The 16,620-nt window shown below is 37.1% G+C and overlaps 1 protein-coding gene and 1 long non-coding RNA gene across 9 annotated transcripts in view; both read left to right on the top strand.

Moving 5' to 3' along the window:
• The first annotated feature begins 991 nt into the window (after positions 1–991).
• Positions 992–8,971, top strand: LOC122360972. Its single transcript, XR_006252845.1, has 3 exons — positions 992–1,761; positions 3,531–3,647; positions 8,938–8,971. It is a non-coding gene; the product is annotated as an uncharacterized LOC122360972 (long non-coding RNA).
• Positions 8,972–10,789: 1,818 nt separating this feature from the next.
• The window catches only part of cspg5a (chondroitin sulfate proteoglycan 5a), a 28,443-nt gene continuing 22,612 nt past the window's right edge, over positions 10,790–16,620 (top strand). For 4 of the 8 annotated variants that reach the window (XM_043261592.1, XM_043261595.1, XM_043261593.1 and 1 more), the window contains exon 1: positions 10,791–11,306. In XM_043261592.1, the coding sequence (XP_043117527.1) occupies positions 11,210–11,306 (97 nt within the window). In that variant the 5' untranslated portion in view covers positions 10,791–11,209. Of the gene's footprint in view, positions 11,307–16,620 lie in introns of all 8 variants that reach the window. The other 4 variants (XM_043261597.1, XM_043261598.1, XM_043261599.1 and 1 more) reach the window with 2 other exon arrangements.

Genomic DNA, 16,620 nt, shown 5'->3' on the forward strand with positions numbered 1-16,620 from the left:
GCCCTCTCTGTGTTTGCGCCATGGGCATTTGGCATCCTGCTAGTGCAAAAATAATGTCTTGCCGCAAAGATATACCGAGGACTTGGAATACCGATAAAGGTTTCACTTACCATTATCATATTAATATTTCAGTAAAGTAAATGACAGAACGTGTACATAAAATTTGAGTACCGCTGGAGGAATCTGCAGAATGTTTTAGATTATTTTTGGTGAACATGTAAAACCCAGCTAAGAGTAGTATGCTTTTAGAGCTGAAAGTGTTATCAAATAAGCCTATGAATTGAATAAAATAACTGGGATTTGTAGAGCTTTGGGATGGATGAATGTTCTAAATCTTCAAAATTTGTTGGAACTTTTTGCAGCATTCTGGAATTATGTATTGTGCATATTTGTTTACTTTTATTTTCAAGGGGCAGTTGTATTGTCTTGTGTTACGGTCTTTGTAGATTTACACCAGCCTCGATTAGTAGACAACTCAGGTAACCAATAATTGATTGCATGAAGGCGTAGTAATTAATAATATGTCTATGTTTGCTGGCTCTTATTTGTCTTGATAAAAAACAGATCAACTTTTAACCTCTCTGAAAAAAGGTTGAAATTAAAGATAAGATTTGTTAGTTGAACCAGAAGTTCAAAATTGATATCCCTTATTAGTGTTTTAGGAGTCTTTCCCACAATATACTTTTACCATAAATGTGTCTCATGCACCAAACTAATTAATTCTGTCCTTTCTTTCCTTCCAAAGCGATTCCATCTCATTTGTTTGAATCACCTAGATCTTTAATTAGTGATTCCCTTGTAGTTTTCCTAAAAAAATCCATTGGTTTCAATACACCAGACATTGATAAGCTTCTGATGGTCTGTTTTTGTTTATGACTCAGTGCAATTTAGTTTCCCAACTCACCGCCTGAGTCACGCTCTGTGAACACGTCAAGCTCCTCCCAGGAAAAAACTCAATTTTTTCATATCTGATGGGTGAGAGCAGGATTATGATACCCTTCGAGATAAAGAAGATTCTGAGACTTAGTAATGTTTTCCTGGAGAGGTTCCTTCACCCTGAAGTTATGCACCGGACCCGTGAGAAGCACAGGTGTGTCCTCCAGCCTGCCTGAAGAAAGGAAATTAGATCCAATGCCACGCTTCCCAGTGGGAGGTTGAGTGTTTATGTATAAAGGTAAGTGTCGTGTCTTTCATTTTAGTGTGGCCTATTAATTCACCATGTTTGTTATGGACTCATTGTCTTTAATTGCCCTGTTATTATCAGTTGCATGTTGGTGTAAATCTGTTTTTGGTTATTTCTCAAGACTCTTGCATGTAGGAATGTCAGGAAAACAAAGTGATGGACTGACTTTAATTAGTACACACATCTGGAGCACTAAAGGTCAGACTTATTCCTTAATAAAATTCCCATCCAGAAACACGTTATTTCCTGACAAGAGTCACCCGCATAAATTCCGTAGGAACCCGGAGCCAGGAACCAGCTGTTGGCATGTCTAGAGGCCACTAAACCAGCGCTCTTTCAATATTCATTACAATTACTCTGTGTTCCTTTTACATGGGATTCTTGTGGAAGTGACAGGTTGTTGACTGGTGAGCTCAGTGCTGGTGTTGGAGGAGCTCATTAAAAATGGAAACTGTGAAAGTAGGCCAGCGGTGTACTGATGTGGAGGCAATGGGTAAAGAGAAAGGAAAGCCGTTCCAAGTTCTCCATGGCCTATCCCATGTCACCGTCTTCCCTTGGTCTGCTTTCCGCATGAAGAGGTTGGTGCCTGCATTTTCTCAGTTACAGCTAATCTAGCGACAGATCTCATAAAAGTTCTTGCCTCATAAGTGCACTGCAAAGGAATACACTTGATTGTGTGCTTTGAGACAACAGGAGAACAGGAATAATTATGTCACTGCATTATTTATTACTGCTCTAAGTTATCCAAATATTGAAGCCAGTTTCTGAAGCTGAGGAATTAAGCCAGTTCTAGGCCTGCCAAAGGTCGCATTTTAGTTTATGAATGCCATCCAGATATGGGTGCCTCTGTCTTCCTACATTAATTTTCTATGAAATTCTGTCAGTAACTACTAAGAATTAAAATATGCACTTCACATATGTTTTTGCTAACTTAAAATGAATGTGCTAGCAGGGCTTACACTGCTAGCACATTCAAATTTCAAATTTTGAAATTTTACTACACATGTAGTGTATTTTTTTATCTTCAAGCCTGTTTGTTAATTTATGTTTGAATAAATCGGTCACTTTTTTTATGACCGTTAATTGAGATTTTGACCTTTAGAAAACTGAGTTGAATAGTTGAATTGGAAGCTTGTGAATGAAGCTTGACATCTGTTCGAATTGTGAAATTTGTGCCAAACCCCAGTTCTAGTAAAAAACAATTAAGTGTTTACCCTGAAAAACTGACCTGAGAGAAGTTGAGTTCAGTGCAAGGAATATATGCAGATTCTACATGATTAAGACACGGCAGGAAGGCATTAGACTACAACAAAAGTACACTTAATGCCTTGTTCCTGATGGAGGGGTCTCATGGATTTGTCCCAGTAAAACGAAATCTGAATAAGCAAGAATTTTAGGCTTGTGCTCTTCTCATCTCACTGCCATTTTATAATATATCTAAATAGCTCATTATTACAACAATGTGAACATTGGGAAACATGTTTAAAGCTCCAAACTGCCGTTTTGATTTACATTTGTTTCCTAATGGAGTATGTAAGTGCAGTTAGCGAGGTTTTGTTACCGATTTATTTCTTTTCTAATTGGAAAGAAAGCTAGACTCTATTTTCAGAGCGGACCAAAACATTAATGAAAAATGTAAAGTGAACCTATTTGACCGTCCTCATTTCCTGACCGTTATATCCTGCATATCGCAAGGCTGAATGCCCTTTAGCCGAATAAAAAAAGTGACAAACATGCCATTGTGCTTTGATTGTCTCATTACCTTCGTTGCTTTTTGTTTCCAATTATCTGAGCCCTTCATTAAAAGCTGTAGTGCATTACATAACAATGGACTTCATTGTACTCTCACTCATTTTGTGACTTGGTAACAGTTAATATAGGCATCTATTACGTTGCGTGGGCCACTGCTGGCAGCCGGGCTGCACCGCGCAGGACGAAAAGATCTGTTTAATTTGTTTCGTGGTATTTGTATATGGAGAGACAACCGTGTATTTTTTGGTTTAATGTACATATTCCGTTGGCGTTCTGCAGCAATTAACCATGTTTTGCTCTTCCCGTATTTGTCAACATTTTGCCAGCCGGTAACAGAAAGCAACATTGCTTAATACTAGCACTATTGAAACTGGGCAGCGATATTCCTTCCATCCAATATTGAGATTCCACTTTCCAATGTTCTGCCAAGTGTCTATCCAGTAAATGGTCTGTGTACCATGTGCCACGATTAGCTTGCCGTGTGTACCGTGTTCTATTCCTACTCAAGTGTCTTTATTTGTTCCAAAGTCTGCGGTAGGAGCATCATAAACATGTCTTTCTTTCGCTGTCTCTCTTATATTTGATACCCATGCAGGTTGTCACCTCTCCTGCCAGCATCTTTGGTTTGATGCCACAGCTCAAGCACACACTCGGCCTGCCTGCATCAGCCCGTTCCCATCTAGCCGTCTAGCCTGACATCTGGATCTGACAGGTCTCTAATAGGTTGTTATGATTCATATGAACCATATGTTGTCATTGCTGGTCTGTCATCTTTTGTTCTCTTTAAACAATTCCCAGAAGGAGTTGTTTTTTTAACTGAAGTGTTATACGGTCACATTATTTCCAATTTGTGTCTTTTATATTTTATTTATGCGTTTAGCTGACGATTTTGTGTAAATGCTTTGCTCACATTTAAACCGGTTTGATTTGGTTTGCTGATATGAAAGTCTGCATGTCATTTTTCAGCTGGTGAATTTGAATACGTTTGTTCTATGTAGTCAATATCTGGTATATCTACATTGGTTGCCATGGCAATGTCTAAAGTGTCAGCATGATGCCAAGAGGCTTTCTTCCACAACAGTCAAGAGTAGCTGTCAGTATGGAACGAGAGGGTGGAAATATGGAAAATGTTACCTCTTTTTATGTCTATGGCATTGTACTGTGATGCTGAACTCAGTTGCATTATAATATTTTAAAAGTATGTGCATATACTGCATTTTAAACAATTAACTGTTTCACTAATGAATACACAGCAGAGGAAAAGGGAAAGGGAAAAAAGAGTTAATCAACCGATGCATTTGGATGACTGTATACACTAAACAAAAAATGCATTTCCCAAAATTAGAAAACATAACAAATTAAATACAACTGCTAAATAACAAAACAAATGCAAAAATAGCAATGCATGAAAAAGAAAATGTTTTTATATATAATATTTTTTATTATATATAATTTTTATATTTAAAATATTTGTATAAATTATGCATATACACAAAAGTTTGGTGTTAAAATTATTTTTAAAGAAATAAATGTATACTTTATTTAGCGAGAAAACAATATATGAATAAAAAAAAAGAATAATTAAATCAAATAAATGCTGTTTCTATTCTAAACGTTCTATTAATCAAAGAACGCTGAAAAATGTATCCATTTTTTATCCACAAAAAAGAAATATTAAACAGTGCAACGGTTTTCTAAATTAATATTAATAAGAATTTTTGCTGATTGGTTAATAAATATTCAGCTTTACAATCACAGGAATAAGTTGCATTTAAAAATATAGAAAACAATAATTTTAATTGTAATAGTTTTTTACAATTTTAATCCAATTTTAAGAGATTACAAAAATGTGAACTTCTGACCTTGCTTTCATTAATGCTACACATGACCATTTAAACAACTATGAGCATCCTATGTTAATACTAGATAAATGTAACAAAGCAATATCATTAATTATCATGCTAATCCACACGGCTGTGATTCATGCTTGACAATAAATGCATAAAACCAGCGATCATGTTCCTGTAATCTGTTAATATGGCATTAATATGTCACCACTCGCACAATTCAACATGCAAGTGTGCAAGACAAAAAAAAAACAGCATGTCCGCTGTATAGCAATGGAGTAGAGTGGAGAGAGAGAGAGAGCATTGAGCGAGCACAGGCGGGGGGATGGGCCACCACTAATGCTGGGGAGGGGGGCTGCACAAACAGTTTAGTTCTGCTCTGGTTGGCAGCACATAAGCCTGTATGATCCAAGCTCCAGCCTGTCCAGAGCCAGGAATAGCAGCAGTGTGCTAATGGCACTTGAATAAAGGCAAATGAAAGCGCTGAAGTAGGTGCAGGAGAAAAAGTAGGAGGGGCTTAACTCTGGCCACATGGGCAGAGGAACTGGATTATAATATATTTGCATACATACCGCATCTTAGTGTGCGAGTTTATATGAGAATATAAATCAGAGAGAAAGACATCAGGAGAGAGTTTTCACTTGGCAACGATAACAAGACTCCTGAACAAGGATTAATGTTGCTTCGGAATGTGAAAATGTTGTTTAGCAAAACATGGAAATCAAACAGAAGTGGTTTGTGTTCATACTTCATGCATTTGTCAGTCTTACTGAAGTTAATACTTACTTGTTTCCAAACCCACTTTTTTGAGACAGTGAAAGAAACAACTAAACTGAGATGACTGACACCATTGTAACAATGGCTACATTTTACGTTGTACATTTGGTATGTTATTTTTGACCAAATTAAAGAGTTAGTTCAAAATGAAAATCCTGTCATTACTCACCCGCATATCATTTCAAACCCGTAAGACCTTTATTTATCTCGGGAACACAAATTAAGATACTTTTGATGAAATCCGAGAGCTATCTGACCCTCCGAAGATGGCAAAACAACTGACACAATTTTTTTTGCACAAAGAAAATAAAAATAACATAATTCACTCAACCATTCTTCTCCCCCAAGTTACATCTTCTGCCGGACACAGTTTTACGGATGTATTTGCTATGTATCTGAACCTGGGAACCTGTGTGGCGGGTGAGAGAACTCTCAGATTTCATCAGTAATATCTTAATTTGTGTTCTGAAGATGAAAAAAGGTCTTACGGGTTCGTAACGACATGATGGTGAGTAATTAATAACAGAATTTTCATTTTGGGGTGAACTAAGCCTTTAATAATATAGCGACCATAGACTTTGAACTAAATCTGTAAACTAAACTGTGTTTTTTGCCAGGTCTGTGAAATGAAACAAGCCAGACTGAGTTTGATTGACAGGTGCTTTGACCAATCATAAAACAGAATCTGGTCCAACAAACAAACCAGACAGGAGAATAGACTTAAGCTTGGAAAATGTTGTGTATTAACATCTTTCCACATTTGAAACCAGATACATTCTGATGTCCATTAAATATTTATTTTATGCTATAACTAATAAGGAGGATAAAATGATTAGATTAATTGGTTGAAGTGCCCTTGAACTAAGGTGCTATAACTGTCACAGGCCATTAAAGAGCCAAAAAACAGTACTTTGTGAATTTCTTAATAAATTTACAATTTTAAAGTTTATATTTTGTTTCATACCGAAAGTAACATGCTCTATTTGTCAGGCAGGGGGTTTCATTTCAACCCACTGACTAAAAACACAACCTGCGGCAGCCCAATTACGCAGGTAAGCAGAGGACTTGGAAACACTGTTTGCAGAGTGCACTCCCCAAGGCTATGTCCACTTATTATAAGCGATGCTGATTAAACTTATATCTTTGGGCTTCTTTTTTGAGCTCAGACTCCTATAGCGATCCAAGTTATAGAGTTAAAGGGTCATTCCACCCCAAAATGAAAATTTTGTAATGAATCACTCACCCCCATGTTGTTGTAACTCGTAAAAGCATCTTTTATCTTCATAATGTTACGTTTGAACCACTGATGGCAGATGGAGCATTCACATGACCTCTTTTATATGTTTCTGCACCTGAATAGTTGTATGTAATTGTTTGGCAGTCAATGAGACAGTAAGCCTCCCGATTTTCATCCAAAATATCTGAAATTGTGTTCCAAAGATGAACAAAGCTTTTACAGGTTTGGAATGACATGGGGTTAAGTGATTAACAATAAAGTTTTAGGAGGGAGTAACCCTTTTATAACGTAGACATGTGCAGGACACAGTGTTTTGATGTGTATTTGTGATATGTGTCTAACATGCACACTTCAACTTCAGCTTATTTCAGTAAGTGTATCGTTCAGGCATTCAAAATGCTCTTTTTCTTTTTGTTTTCAGTACTCACACCACAAAATATAAAAATGATGCAAAATGTGGTTATGGGTATATTGGTGATTCCCAGGCACGGTTTTGTGGTTGGAAATACATCCACAGATTTGATGCTATTGACTAATTGAATGGCATGGTATCCTTTTTTTGGTAGCTTAAAAAAACGATTTTCAGGAAAGAAGTCATGTTTTCTAGCAGTGTTCTTTCTTTCAAACATTAGTTTTTCATTTGTATGTGGACTTTTTTTAAGTGAACATGAGTATTGTATCCTCCAGTTATGGGCACATTATTGCACTTTGGGCAACGGGCTTCTGTTATTTTTATTAATAAATCAACTAGAGCTAAGTCTATCAAAACAACACTCTCATGCTAAAGAGATAAGAGGATTATGACGGATGTTTAACCTAAATATTTTTCTTGCCATGTTGTTGTTGTTGTTGTGTTTTTAGTGTTATTTATTCACATTATTCCAAAGTATACCTTTGGTACCACAATAACAGAGCTTTAGAATTCAGGGTTAAATGTAGCTTATATATATATATATATATATATATATATATATATTTTTTTTTTTTTTTTTTTTTTTTATTTGCTTGTTTGTGTAGTGGCTAGAGTTCTCAACAAGTCCAAGGACAATGTGAACCACCTGATATATTTGTGTCTTGCGTGTCCGTGTGTTTTCCCAGTGGGGTCTTTTAGTTTAGAAAGAAGAAAAGGGATTGAAGGCGTAGTGCCAGCGGTGCTCATCAAGAGACCTTGTTCTTTACTGCTTTTACACTTTGCCCAATCAATAATGCATCATCAATTACAAATAGGCTGTTTGCAGCATTCCGCATGTAATCATAAATTAAACCTATACACTAAAACTGAACACAGGACAGGTTTAACAGGAGCATCTCACGTGTGTTCAGCTTCATCAGTGCACTGCCCTTAACCTTTCACACAGATGTATAATCACTATTATTCATTTGTAATAGGTAGTCCCACTGCGACTCTATTTTTAAACCTAACGTTATTAATAATAGTAATTTCTCAGGAGTCCAGTATTTTACTGGAAATTTCTTCAGCATCCATTCATAACCTGATAAGCTGTTTGCTCAGCTAGAAAACAGATGCTATTTTATGCTATTTGTTTTTTAGGAAAGCAACTTTTTCATTAAGAGTTTTAAAGCTTTCAATAAAGCCTAAATTTTTATATATATATGTGTGTGTGTGTGTGTGTGTGTGTGTATATATATATATATATATATATATATATATATATATATATATATATATATATATATATATATGTATATATATATATATATATATATATATATATATATATATGTATATATATATATATATGTGTGTATATATGTGTGTGTGTGTGTGTGTATATATGTATATGTATATATACAGTATGTGTGTGTGTATATATATGTATATATGTATATGTATATATACAGTATGTGTGTGTATATATATATATATATATATGTATATATGTATATATATATATATATGTGTGTGTGTGTGTGATGTATGTGTGTGACTGTATGTATATGTGTTTATGTAATCTAAAATGTTTTTATTTATATAGTTTACTTCAGAAATGCAGTGCTATTTACATCAGAGAAAACAGGTCTCATATAGTTTATTAAAGCTTAAAAAGTGATATGTGTGGAAAGATGTGTGGAAAAGTGTAACCAGGACATTTATCAGAATTTCTCTTTTTATTCCACAGAAGAAAGCCATATGGTCCTGGAACGACATGAAAAGTAAGTAAATGATAAAATGATGATGAAGAATCTTTATTTTTAAGTCAACAGTCCCTTTAAGCATAAACCTTTCAGATCAAAAGGATTTTAAGATCTGAAGCATAAATTCAGTCAAGTGCATCCAAACCTTTGACCGGTCCTGTCAAACTGTTTCTCTCCCAGCACCTATAAGTATACACTTGTATATTTGTATTATTGTACGAGTGCTGGTCGAAGGCCGCAGTAGACCACCTCTTCCTTCCACAGTCCCTTTGAAGCTGAGCCTGTTGGCACTGAACCCAAATCTTGCGCTCAGAGAGCAGTGTGGGAACCAGTAGGGGGGGAGAAGGAGGCGTGAGGACAGGGTTAATGAGTCTGCTGTGGAAAAATATCAAATCTTTCAGACTTTATAATTGACGTGTCAGTTCGGATTGTTTCAAATAATTTACTGTGTAATGCAGTTTTTTTGCAGTATATGTATTACTTACTACAATAATGCCGTAATTAATTTTTTTTCCATATATCCTATATTTGAAATATTTTTGCAGTAATACAGTATAAAGCCCTGTAGGTTCAGGACGTGCATAGAGAGAAAAAAAATATATAGAAAAGCCACCTGGTGAAACTTTGTGTTGAATTTAAAGAATTTCTTGAAAAGGCTGATATAACTGACCAAAAAACTGCAGCTGAAATGCATGCTATGTTAAAGCAGATTTTGCAGTACAATGGCGAGAAACATACAGAAGAGCTTTTTTTTCGTGCACGCAATCTTCCGTTTTTTACAGCTTCATCAAACTTGTGATAGCGGATAGGTTTTGAATCAATTTTTAGTATGAAGTGATGGCATTATGTTTCATTTGTTCCATTATGTCACTGAAGGACAGTCGGGAGATTTATCACTCCTTGATACAATGAATTTTGTGTTCTTCTTCTTGCTGATAGCATTAGTTATTATTCCAGCCAGAAGAAAGAAATTTCGACCTTGGACAAAGTGAGCGCTATTAACACGCACGCATAGACCTCAAACCCGAGGCACCGATGAAGCGCCTGTTGCTGGTCTCTTGTCTTTCTCAATGGTGCTGTGTGGAAGAATGCTGTCGACCCCCACCGTCACCTCCAGCCCTCATGCATTCATCAACACAGCCGGAGGAGTGTATCTCATGCCTCCCGCCCCTCCTCTGCTTTATTGTCCCATTCTCCTCGCCTTAAACCGTCAACCCGTAAACAATCTGGACCATATCACAGCCCTACATTACACATGCATCTTATCTGGCCTTTTATCTACTTTTAATTGATTAAAATTCATAATTAAAATCTGTACATGTGCCTGTCTGTCTGACAAGCATGCAAAGAGACTATGTTTTTCATATCCAACCATTTGCATAAACCTAAAAATAATACTACTATTATTGTTATATATAATGATATAATCCTTTCATATATTCAAAATCCACATAATTAACATATCTAGTGTATATTTTTATATTATCATTTCATAATTTGTCTGTTGTAGATTTTGTATATCTGTGTATTTTTACTATTGTATATTTATTAAATTAAAAATAATATTATTATCAGACATTTTCAAAACAATCCAAAATATACAATCAAATATGTGTTTTTAATATTTGAATATTAAAGACTAAGCTTTGAATAAGCCTTGAATATGAAAGAAAAGCAGTTAAATCCACATCGGTTCCAACTCTCCAAGATAAAACCCGTCGGATGAGCAAAGCAAAATCGCGCTTGTACAATGGAGGACTGTTTTTGTGTCTGTCAGTAGTTGAACATTATTGAAAGGAGTAAGAACTTGGGGAGGGGTTGGGGAGAAGAGGGGGTGGGGAGACAGTGGGAGCCGAAATCATTTTCCCTCTCATACTGTGAGAACGCGTAGAATCGCATCTCTCCAAGTGGACGCGCGTCGGTTTGGTTTCACAACCCGATTGATTCGGCCGTGTCCGCGCAGCGCCGTCCGTCCGTCCTCACGCTTCTCAGCAAGATCACCGACTTGCATTTTGTCTGTGGCAATGGGACCATAAAGGAACAAATTCCATCGCATTGAAAAAAAAATAGAAGTAAACAAATACGACCAGTGAAGACGCCTCACAAAAGAAGTGGACATGGAGACGCGCAGAGGAGATACGCTATAACAGATTGGTCAAACCACATCCAGGATTTACTTCTCGACTTGAACACTTTTTGTTTCCAAAGGGTTATAGAATTTTTTCCTTCTGCTAGATTTGTTAGTTACGCGCAAGCATGAACCGAAAGGAGATGAGGTCGCGTTTGAGATGCTGGAGCGTGCCGATGCTGTCTGTCCTTCTGCTCGTCTTCTTGACGCCGCTGTTTGCACATGGTAAGATGGGTTTTTTTTTCCACATGCATATCAAATCAGCAGATAGTTAAGACTCGGTAGCCTTCAAACACGAGGTGGCACGACAGAACAGCATCACGAAATCAGAATGTCGGTCAGTAGTGCAGCCGCTGCTGGGTTTTGCTGTGCGTAAATCATGACTGCGCGCCGGCGGCGGCTGCTGCTGCTGCTGATGTGCCTGGATCAGCGCCGTGGAAATGTAGGTTAAATGTCGAACTGGGAAATTTGGGGCTTCGTCCAAAATTCACATCATTAATTAACCCACATTAAAAAAGAAGGGACACCACAGAAAACATCTGCAAGCAATTTGCTAGCATTTTTGAAATTAATGACCTAAAACCATGCGCAAACTCCTCGTTCCCCCTGGCTCTTTTATGGAGTAGTAGTCGTCGTAGTAGTAGTAGTAGTGTAGAGTTACTGCGCTGTGATTACTCTACAGAGCAGCTGTTGTCGCTATGGCAATGATGGAGGCGCACAAAGGCAGGATTAAAGCGCTAAATAATTTATGCTCGGACATTCTCGCGCAGCAAATCACGCTGTTTATGCGTGTAGTTCGATTTTACGCACGGAACAAGAACGTTTTTATTGTTGTAACGGTCAGCCGCTTGGGTTATTCGAGAGACTTGTCGTTCTTCTCCTCCTGAGAATGCCAGAGAAGGATGGAGGACCAACCCAATGGGAGCGACGCTTTTCTTGACCAGTGGTGTGTTTAAAATTCCGATGGATCACTGAGCGTTAGAGAGATGATCTCATTGACACGCGCTGGTTTTATGTAAATAAGCACAAAATCATATACGATCTATTGTATATTTCTTCACTGGTGATTAGGAGGTCCATTGTCCATCTGATTGGGTGCTCAGTTTCGCCCAGCAACAGGACAGTGAAAATACGGTGTCTTGGAATCTGCTAATAGGTATATGAATATTGATGAAATTAGGGCTTTTACTTGATGATTCCAAAAGCCGCACCACATCAGCTGTACACCTTTGTTTAATCTGCTGTGATGGCGGCCAGTGTGGTCTTGGTCTCAGTCAGGTAAAAAAAAATGATGTCACCGGCGGCCATGCCCTTTGTTGGCTTCATGCATGTACCCGCTTTTGATTTTAATTCGGTTCGCTTCCCCCTCCAATGTAAACGAGAAGGGATTTTTTAAATTTATAACGCAATTTATGTAATTTGAGTACATGAAGTGTGCCACTGGCTGCCTTAGACAGCCTTTTCCAATCCATTAGGTCAATACTGGCATGGTGTAACCTGCAGGAAAATTAGATTTGTCCAGTAACTGATTTGATAATGTATTCGCTTTCAATGATCTGATCTGTGTTTGCTGAATCGCCTTTTTATTGCCACACGCTTGCCACATTCTGTTCAGAAAGATTCTGCTGCTGGTAGAGAAAAAAAAAGGTGTTGCCCGCCACATCTTGCTGATCAAACCATACGCTTGGGCTTCCAGTATATATTATATTCTTTTATTATGCATAATGACCGCTCTATAGTCAACAAATGGAAAGCTTTTTTGATTTTGATCTAATTTTGTGATTATTTTGGTACATTTGCCCCATGCATAATTAATATCTGTATATGTGACACCTGTTACTGTGCATCAATCTGTCCATTGAACACTGGATTCTGATCTCAATTCTATTGGGATATCGAGATGCTTTATCCTCTAAAGCTGAAACCTTCACTCGACTGGGGTAACGATGTTGAAATCCGACCTAACAAATGGAATCCACTATTCAGAATCTAGTTTATTATTCCCAAATCAGCAAGATGTGCTGTTTTAGTTAAAATTTCAATGCAATGCTGAGTACCAGCAATTAAACCTTGCTGTTCTTTGTTCCAGGGATATGATGTCATTTACACTGCTGCTTAAATTGCAGGTTGCCGTTTAGTATTAAGTCTTGCTGTGACAAATTTTGCATTTTTGTCATGAAATATGGTAGCTGTGTGGATGCATTTGTGCTTTATGAATTGAGTGGATTTGTAGACTAAGCGCTGTATTTTTTCAGCTGGGTCCGTTGCAGTGTAGTCTTGCATGTTGTAGATGTTTTTAGGTGGGCTTAATCAGATTTGCATTTATTCACAATCATTTGCTGCCAAAGAAAGTCACTGCAGTCTGTTTTTAGAGTAAGAACAGGATGGGGGGAAATGGCATTAATGGTGATCAGATTCAGTTGCTTTTTAAATATTACGAATTATGAGTCTTCGTTGGCTTTTTGTCTTTTGACTAATGGATTTAAAGCAACCAGAAAAAAGGGAGGGCATTCTAAAGATGTGCTGTGTTAATGTGGGCTGCTGCCATTTTGTGTTTCATCAGAAAGCGATCACCCCACCCCTAATGTGTCTGCCGTGTAAATTCACACATGTAATGAAAAGACATCATTAGATTATTTAATTAGCCTATCAAAGTAGAAAAATGACAGAGAGGATGTAAAATAGAAACCAGTGGCTGTGTGGATGCCAGACATTTAAACAGGTCTTTTTTTTTTTGTTGAAGACTTAGCAGAAGTTAAATTTTTTATAAGTGCTTTTTACTTAAATGTGTGATGTGGACATGTGAATTTGATTAAGGTTTTTCGCACAGCTCATTCGAGCTCCATCGTTGCATTCACTCCGCTCTGTGAGGGCAAGCTGGTTCCCATGGCAACACATCCCTCCTCCATCCAACCACCTGTTGAGTACAGAAATGAAAAGATTTATGCAACGGGAGGTGGAGAGTCGTCCAGTGGCAGCTGTCCGATTATGTCTCAAGGTCGAAAAAACCTGACTGTTAATACCTGCATAATTAGTCAAGGTGAAATAGTCCATGGAATCCTGTGTTTTTGCACAGAAAAACTAAGTTGGCTCGTATTGAATGGGAATGATTTTTTTATTTTTTCAGAAATGAACATTCATAACGTTACAAAAGAATTCTACTTCAAATAAATGCTGTTCATTTGTACTTTCTATTCATCGAATAATTCCGAAGAAAATATATTCTAAAATATAAAAGAAATATTAAAGTGGCCCTATTAGGTTTTCAGAGTCCCCAACAACAGATTGACATGCATGCAAGGTCAAAAAACATTTTGATTGTCTTATAATATGCATTTATTTTTACCTTACTCAACAATTCACAAACGATTCACTCAACGATAAATTGTTCCAAACCCCTCCTAATCTGGTGTCATGTTCATTTCATCATGCCTGTAATGCTTGATAAAACAGCGTTTGTGAGCACAGTGCACAAAATCTGAATATTATAATGATTTCCGATGGATCATGACACTGATGACCAAAGTAATTTTTACGTTTTAAATTCTTATAATATTACTATTTTTATCAACTAAAAATAGACGGACACACACGTGCAGTTTTGCTGAGCTTAAGAAACTTATGCACAACGAAGAAATCAAGAACAAAGAAATCCTACCACCCCAAAATTGTGATCAGCGTATATGCTAATTATATTGCAAAAAAGTACATTTCTAAGAAACACTAGATGTAAATTGAAAGTAAGTTGACTTTACATAAATTACAATGTTGTACTACACCTATTATAAAATATGATTATGACAGAAGATGACATAATAATGTTAAATGAAGCCGTTGTTTTTTTTTCTGAGTTGTACCTCCCACAGTTTTTGCTTGGGCAGTCTGCCATCAGAAAACCATCAGAGGTACAGACGAACTGTCAGTGCTCTTCGCCGTCCTCCCTTCACTGTCTGCAGAGCTGCACAAATAAAGAGTCTGGCATCTCCCCAAAGTCATGCAACTAAGATCCCATGGCCTTCATTCCTCCCAGCCTGGCCACCAAACAACAAGCGGCAAACCCCAAATTACCTCCTCCCCTCTGGGCTGAGTTGGGGTGCCTGAGAGAAAAGGGGTAACTGAGTATTATGTAACAAGATTTGACCATCTGAGAGAAAAGGGGAAACACAAGGACCTTTTTGTGTCCGCTTCGCCTGGGGCCCCCAATTCTTTGCTTCTGTACTGCTTCCCGTCTGGGAGGGGCATTAAATACTATGGCTGGAGATCTTTGATAATGCCTTGGCTGTAAAGATCTGACCCAGATCTGGCTATTTAACCCATAAAATCTGCAAAACCAGCATTCCAGCTGGTGTCAAATGTTCTTATTCTTACAAAACAAATAATCTTGACTGTTTGCCCAGCTTGGCGTATTCTGACAGAGGAAAACAGCGTATGTGAAAATACTGCTCCTAATGAGGTTAACGTCAGGTATCCATAACATATGTTTGCAGATGATTGAAGGATGCTGTGCATTAACTGTTCTCGCTCAGCCCTTCCACACCACAGTTTGGTTTTTATCTAGAATTTAATCGCTGACTGCTCTATACATGAGTCACACTAAAACACCATTATACAATTTAGCGGATCGCCTAAACTGGAAATATGATTATGCTACTCAAATGAGAGCTTTATTACTTAGCTTTGGTTGTGTTAATGGTGCAAAGCACTTTCTTGAACTTACAGTAGAGATCATGGATTTTAATTACACATGTGGTTTCTATTTGGTCAGATTGATCATGTCTTCCTGTAGACATTATATGTTGTGTTAAAATAAACATAAGATTTATTTTTGCTCTGTGCATTAAAACTTTTCTTTTGTACCTTTAGTTTTTCAAATTCATTTTCAAAATCAAATTTCTGAAGGATAATGTGACACTGAAGACTGGAATAATGGCCGCTGAAAATTCAGCTTTGCCATCACAGGAAATTATACTTTGAAATATAATACAGCAGAAAAGAAGAAAAGAACTACAACCTAAGGTTTCTAAATATCCAATTTTATGTGCTTCCTATTCTGCAAGTGAAAAAAGAACCTAAACGTACAAAACCTGAATATGTTTCCCCTTATTTGTTGTATTGTGTTTGGTGTTTATGCCTCAGTATTGATTTGACATCTGTGTTTGAAAGGCATGTTAATCTTGCACGAATGCAGAGACTATAATGTTACCACAAAGGAGCTGTATGAGATTCATCTCCGTCAGATTTGTCACATAAATACTACATTAGTGATTCACGCTTGCTAATAAAATCCAGACCAAGCACATCTGGCCATTTTTGGAAACCTTTTTTTCTGAGGAGCATCTCTGTGCCAAAGATCTTAGTCTCCACTGTCACATGTTATGTCTCCGACGATACTCAATTTATGTCTTTATTAGTCACTGGTTTGAAAGTGAAAAAACACAGATGTTTTTAGAACAGAAATGTCTTGGCAATACAGAAGTAAATAAACTTTTCTTCACCAGAGCAGTCAGATTATGCCACAAGAGAATCAAATGCAAATCAG

This window comes from Puntigrus tetrazona, chromosome 16, assembly GCF_018831695.1.
Source record: "Puntigrus tetrazona isolate hp1 chromosome 16, ASM1883169v1, whole genome shotgun sequence".
NCBI classification, from domain to species: domain Eukaryota; kingdom Metazoa; phylum Chordata; class Actinopteri; order Cypriniformes; family Cyprinidae; genus Puntigrus; species Puntigrus tetrazona.